A 6,768-nucleotide genomic window follows, 5' to 3' on the forward strand; every position below is an offset into this window, starting at 1 on the left:
GGCCGCGTCCCGGAGCCGTCGGGCATGGAGCCGTGGAAGCAGTGCGCGCAGTGGCTCATCCACTGCAAGGTGCTGCCCGCCCACCACCGGGTGACCTGGGACTCGGCGCAGGTGTTCGACCTGGCGCAGACCCTGCGCGATGGAGTCCTGCTCTGCCAGCTGCTCAACAACCTCCGGGCGCACTCCATCAACCTGAAGGAGATCAACCTGAGGCCGCAGATGTCCCAGGTAAGGAGGCCGGCGCGGGCGCCCCCGCCTCCAGCCGGCGTCTCCCATTCATCGTGCGGCCGATTTCTTTGTGTAAATGCGAACATCGAGGTGCGCTCGGCTTGCCCTGCCTCCCAGCCTTGTGCTTTGGGACCGCTTCGGCTTTTCCTACCTTGGCTTGAGATGGTTTAGCTCTTTAGCTGGATGCTAAAGCCTCGCATTTGTAGGTGGTGAGAGGATTGCGTTAAGGCTGTCGTGAGGCGGGAAAAAATAAGTTGTCTTAGGGTACCCTTGACCTACTCTGCGCGTGTGTATGTAGGACGACAAAGGGAATTTGATCCTGCTCTTCTGTAGTCACGATGAGGAGGAATGAAACGAGGTGCTGGTAATTTTGCCTTTCGTCTGTTCTTTTGCTTTGCCTTTTGTCCCCATGTTTTCTTGAAAGAGGAACCGTGACATAAATGAGGACTGTAGGAAGTGGAGGGCGTTCGGTACCGTTATCTTTACAGGAACGACACTGGTCAAAGGGAGGAGAAGGGAGCAGAACACAGAGGCTGCCCTTGAAGGCCCTCTGAGCTTGTGGCCAGCCTGCAAGGGAGATGGCTGTGTTTGCAGCTCTTCTTAAACCGTGTGAGAAGGAGCGAGTCCAGCCTCGCTCAGCAGAGACAGGAAATGAGAAGTTTCACCAGAGATTCCGCTTTCCTTCATTCAGTGCTGTGCTCAGGTGGTGTGGTGCATATTTGGCCCCAGCCTTGCCTGGAGGTGCCTCTTTGAGGCTTTATAGATATACAAAAAAGCGACTTTGGAAGGTTGTGTGCGCCCTAGAGTCAGCTCAAAAGTCAAAATTCAGTGAAAAAGTAGTTTATTGATTCTGTCGGAAAGTTTTTGTACAGAAGGATGTTAAACACGATTCAGAACTTCTGTTCGCTTTCACAATGTATAAAAAGCTACTTTCAACTTAAAAGAGAGAGGAAAGAGTCCCTTCCATGACACATTTTAGCTCTAATCCTAGATGATACGGAACCTCAGCTACTTAGCAACCAGAGCAGTGCCTTTTAAGAAGGAACTGACTTTATGTGACTTAATAATTATGTGAAGTTGGAGCATGCACACTCATCGCTGATCCTCAGTGCCACATCAGGGTCCCTCTGCACTTTAAATTCTGCCTCCCTGTCTGCCTTCAACTTGTAGGCAGTCCCCAAGAAAGAACAGACATGTAAGTGGTGAGAGACACATGTATTTAAAAGTGAGATTGATTCTTTTACACTCTTCCATAAACCTGCGTGGTGATTGCTAACTCTGTGGACCCTTTCAGAGTTGTCCCAGTTCTACATACCCCTTCGAGGGGTTTAACAGACATTTCCATTATGGTGGGAGCTGCTGTTCTGAACAAAGTTCTGTGGGAGCTGTCGTCAGTGGGTTGTTCGTCCTACAGATCCCATTTCCCACCCTGCCTGTAGCCTCCGGAGGCAGCATGGGCCAGGATGCCGTGGCCCACCAGCAGGGAGGATAGCACAGTGCACATTTCCTGAAACTTCAGTTTCCTGCAGCTCTTAGCGGTTATTCAGTAAGTTCTCAATAATCACGTTTTCTGGACAGCTGAGGATCTCCCTTTTTAACCCTCAAATCCTTATTTGAATGTTAACAGTAGATGAAAATCTTTTCCAGTGTGTTTTGCTTGTTCTTCTCCTTTTAGAATATAAGCTTCATTAATGAAAACCGAGCACGTACAATGCTCTAAGAGCTCTGTTCCCTACTGAGGGTACCGCAGTGAACACACCAGGATATGTACCCTCAGGAATTATTACCCTGTGCTATCAGATAAACCACCAGGTTATGATGAGATAAGGCGGACAGCTAAATGACCTTCCTTAGATGTTGTGCTTTTGAGTCCTTACGTCTGCCCAACCTTGATCTTTCTGGTTCCAAGTTAAGTGCAGTTTCTCCTATAATGTCCTCTGAGAGGGGGCTTCTCTCAAATGTGAGTCCTGGAAGGCTAGTACCTGATTATGGCGAGGTCTGTTTTTGCTTTCTTTTTGGTTCTTGGCCTCATTGCAGAGAGGTAAGATCAGCTGAGTGCTATGCAGATGAGTTTGTAATATACAGGTTGTTCTTACATTCTTAAATAAGATTTATTAAATGGTTTTATGATACAACCTGACATATAGTGCCCAGCACACACTAGGTACTTAATAAATGTTCACTATTAGCAATATTAAAGTTATTTTCTGCTATTGTTATATGAAGAGTAATAGGATACAATTAAAATTTTAAAAAAATTGCAAAGTTCTGCAAGTTTCTTTGGGCTGACATTCCTAAATATTTGTGCCTCTACTCATATATCTTTTTTGGGGAAGGTTCTAGCTGTTCCTGATTATAAGGCTCCTACCCCTTCAGCTCTATTCATACTGTGCAGTGAATCATCTACTAACCTAGTGCAACCCTGACTTGTCCCAGCAGAATTTAGTCTTCTCAAGTTAGAAACGTCATTACCAGTATTCGTGGCTTTTTGCTGTGTCTGAGAGTCGTTCTGTCCCCCTGACTTAGGTTCTGTTGAAGATATTAACTTGAAATAGACTATTTTCTTACAGCACATGATCTCCTAAACTGGGAAATAACTGGAAGCTCTCACTTCAGAGTTTCGTGGCACTTTGAGATTGTTATGAGCAGATGTTGACAAAGAAAATTTTAGTTTATTGCTGTTTTGCTTATAGCCTGTTTAATTTTCCTGAAAGGGGCTATATTAATATAATGACTAGCCTGTTTTCATAAGAGTATTTATTTCAGTGAGTGGGATGTTATTCCATTCTCTTTTTGTTAGCCTTCTGCCTTGTTTGTTTTTAAAAAAATAAATAACTGCAAATAATGATTGCTCAATTATAGGTTTGACTCTTAGAATCTTAATAAGTTAATTGGTAATCTTTCAAACTAGAAACATGAATTGGATCTCAATTCTCTTATTGTTCCTGGGTGTGGACATCAGCTTTTTTGGTCTTGCCATCTTGGTAAGATGATTATCTTCTTCAGGTCAAAAATAAGTACTTCTTAAAATACTGATTTAGATTTTGTTTTGATTTATAATGAATTAAAGAGGTAAACATCAATCACATTTCTTTATACATTTAACATGTTCTTTTTATTATAAAGAAAAACATTAAATAAAATCCAGATGGTCGATAAAAATCCAAGAAAGTCAGTGTCTGTAATATATTAGTTTTATTCTGCATCTCAAATAGTATTCTATCTAGGACTCAAAGCACATGAATGATTGTGGAAGAGAAGAGCCTACCAGTGATAGTTGTATTGAGAGTACCTTGTGGAAGGGCATGGGTGGTTGGCTTGATGTCATTTTTAGTGGGTAGGAAGGTCTCCATGAATGCCTATAACCGACCACAAATCTGTCACTGATGACCTTACTTTAGTCTTATTCTGAAATTTTATTTTATTTTTTTAGAGATGGAGTCTTGCTCTGTCACGCAGACTGAAGTGCAGTGGCATGATCACAGCTCACTGTAGCCTTGAACTCCTGGGCTCAAGTGATCCTCCCTTCTTAGCCTTCTGTGTAGCTAGGACTACAGGTGTGTGCCACTATATCTGGCTTATTTTTTTTTATTTTTTGTAGAGATGGGATCTCACTATGTTGCCCAGGCTAGTCTCGAACTCCTGGCCTTCCAAAGCTCTGTGATAACAGTCGTGAGCCACTGTGTTTGATCTTATTCTGAAATTTAAAAGTTTGCTCTATATTATGTCTTAGAGTGGGAGTAATACATTCAATGAATATATTGATCACTAGGGACAATATGTAAACTTTGAATTGTCTTAAAATGACTTATTCAGGCTTCAAGGGTTCCTTCAACAAATATTTCCTTGTTCCTACTGTGTGCCAGACACTGTTTTAGACACCGGCTTGAACAGTAAACTCAACAAAGTCTTGGCCCTAAAGGGATTTAGATTTTGGTTTAGATGGACCATAAACAAATAAATGACTCTGTGATATGAAGTGCTGTGAAGACATTTGAGTCTAGGTAGGGACTAGAGAGAAATATGATGTGATTTTACAGAAGGTAGTTAAAAATACCTCTCTGAGGAGGTGACAGTTAGGCAGGGGCCTGAAGTGGGTGAGGGAACACAGGAATATGGATGTTTGAAAAAAAGAATATTCCTGGCAGAGCGATTAGCAAGTGCAAAGGTCCTGAGGTCATTGCATGGCAGGCATACCAGAGGAATAGCAAGAAGGCCACTGTACCTGGAGGAGAGGGTGTGGGAGAGTGGTAGGGATGATGTCAGAGAGAAAATGGGAGCCCAAGTTTTAGGATTTGCGGGCCACTGTAAGGACTTCGGCATTCACTCTAAGTGAAATGGGAGGTCAACAGAGGGTTTGAGCAAAGGAGTGACATGGCCTGACTTGCCTTTTCAGCAGGGTTACTCTGGCTGCCATGTTGAACGGGCTGCAGAGCAGCAAGAATGGAAGCAATCAGGCTAGTGTGTCATTCAGGCAGGAGATGACGGCCGTAGCAGGGCAGATGGGTGGAATAGTAGGCTCTGGATATATTTTGGAGGTAGAGCCAGCAGGGGTTTATTGATGGACTCAGAATAAGGATGTGAGAAGAAGAGAGGAATGACAAATAACTCTGGGATCTTTGGCCTGAGAAACTGGAATGAGGGAATTGCCATTTACTGAGATGGAGAAGACTAGAGGAAGAATAGCACTGGAGTGTAGGCGATGGGTGTCTAATTACGTTTGAAGTGCCCAGTAGACATCTAGATGCATATGCTGAGCAGGCAGTTGGAGAAGTCGGAGATATAGATGTAAATTTTGGAGTCATCAGGATGTAGGTCATATTTAAAATCGTGGGACTGGATGGTGTCACCCAGGGAGTAGTGTAGAAAGAAGAGAAAAGTCTGAGCAAGCCATGGGGCGTGCTCGTAGCTGAGGGTAGAGAGACGAGGAGGTGTAAAGGAGCTGAGAGGCGGTGGCCGTGAAGTAGGGAGACCAGTAGAGTGTGTTTCCAGGAAACCAAGTGAATGAAGTATTTCTAGAAGGAAGCAGTGATGTGTCAGATGCTTCTGATAGATCAAGTAAAGTTAGGACCGAGGATAGAATATTGATTTCAGCAATATAGAGTTCCTTGGTGACCTTGACAAAGCCGGGTTTGGTGGCGTGGCGGGCAAATGTGCACTGATAGGAGGAGAGGGTGGAGACGGTGAGCATAGACATCTCGCTGGGGGCAATTTTGCTGCATAGAGAGCAGGAAGATGGGCAGTGGCTAGCAGGCGGAAAGATCAAGAGAAGGTTTTTTTTTATCATACAAAATTTTTGTTTTATACCTATTAAAAGAACTCTTAGATTTAGGCAGATTTTATCATATAGCACTCTCGTATATATGTGTATGTGTATGTGTGAAAAAATATATCTGTATATAAGAAAATATAAGTGAAATAAATTTAATGTGTTCCTAAAACTTCTTTTTGTTAAGCCTTGACTATCCTGAATACCATTTCAACTTAGAGTCACTTATTTCCACGTCTGTCCACGTAACATCGTCCTCTGAGTATCAAGTGTTGGTGACGCAGCGTTTCTGAGAGAATGCGCCACTGATTTCCCTCTGTGCTGTTGACACCTGGTTGGGTTTTGATGCTGTTATTACTTTTTTTTTTAAAAGAGTTAAAGAAAACTTTATTTCTGCTATACATAACCATACATTGTTTTAAAAAATAATGATTATATTAAGTTTTAGCATTGAGGTGTGCATTCCAAATACATATCTGCACTCTCTGCCTCCCTTACAAGGTAGTAATATATATAGAGTATTGGGTTATACAGGAAGGAGGGGAAAAAGCTGCTGTTTTCCAAAAGGAATGGTGTGCCTAGTCACATTTTTAGTCAGTTCAAAATAACGTCATTTAGTCTTCTCAGAAGTCAGGAACTTCTTTGCCATTTTTTAGATTATTCTCTTGGCTAATCTGCTGGCATAATTTTAAACTCAACACCAATCAAGAGCTTTCTTTTTTTTTTTTTTCCTGTTTGAGTGTTCTTTTTGTGCTTTTTTTTTTTATTATTTTTTTTATTTCAGGGTATTATGAGGGTACAAACATTATGGTTACACTTTATGTCTTTGCCTCACCCAAGTGAGGGTTAGAGGAATGCCCTTCCCCGCTACAATGCTCCCCGTGTCCTTTAGTTGCAGGTTTGCCCCCTCATCCACCTAATCCCTGGAGAGTATTACTGCCATGTGATCACCCTAGTATTGATCAGTTAGTACCAATTTGATGGCGAGTACAAGTGGAGCCCATTCTTCCGATCTCGTGGTACCTCACTTTGGATAATGGGCTCAAGTTTAATCCAGGAAAGTATAAGAGGTTCTAGATCACTGTCGTTTCTTATGATTGAGTAATATTCCATTGTAAACATATACCAAATTTTAATAACCCACTCATGGATTGACGGGCACTTGGGTTGTTTCCATAGTTACGGCATTTTAAGGCATCTTAAGCACTTGTTCCATCTGCATACTTGGTAGCTTAACCTGGGTTCTGTAGACAACAGAGCCTGAGTGAAAG

General features: G+C 42.5%; 1 protein-coding gene across 1 annotated transcript in view; it reads left to right on the forward strand.

The window, feature by feature from the left end:
* Positions 1–18: 18 nt before the first annotated feature.
* The window catches only part of VAV3 (vav 3 guanine nucleotide exchange factor), a 508,157-nt gene continuing 501,407 nt past the window's right edge, over positions 19–6,768 (forward strand). Inside the window, exon 1 of the mRNA XM_012648507.1 lies at positions 19–228. Coding sequence (XP_012503961.1) covers positions 25–228 — 204 coding nt within the window. The 5' untranslated portion in view covers positions 19–24. The remainder of the gene's footprint in view (positions 229–6,768) is intronic.

This window comes from Propithecus coquereli, unplaced genomic scaffold (genome assembly GCF_000956105.1).
Source record: "Propithecus coquereli isolate 6110/MARCELLA unplaced genomic scaffold, Pcoq_1.0 Scaffold289, whole genome shotgun sequence".
NCBI classification, from domain to species: domain Eukaryota; kingdom Metazoa; phylum Chordata; class Mammalia; order Primates; family Indriidae; genus Propithecus; species Propithecus coquereli.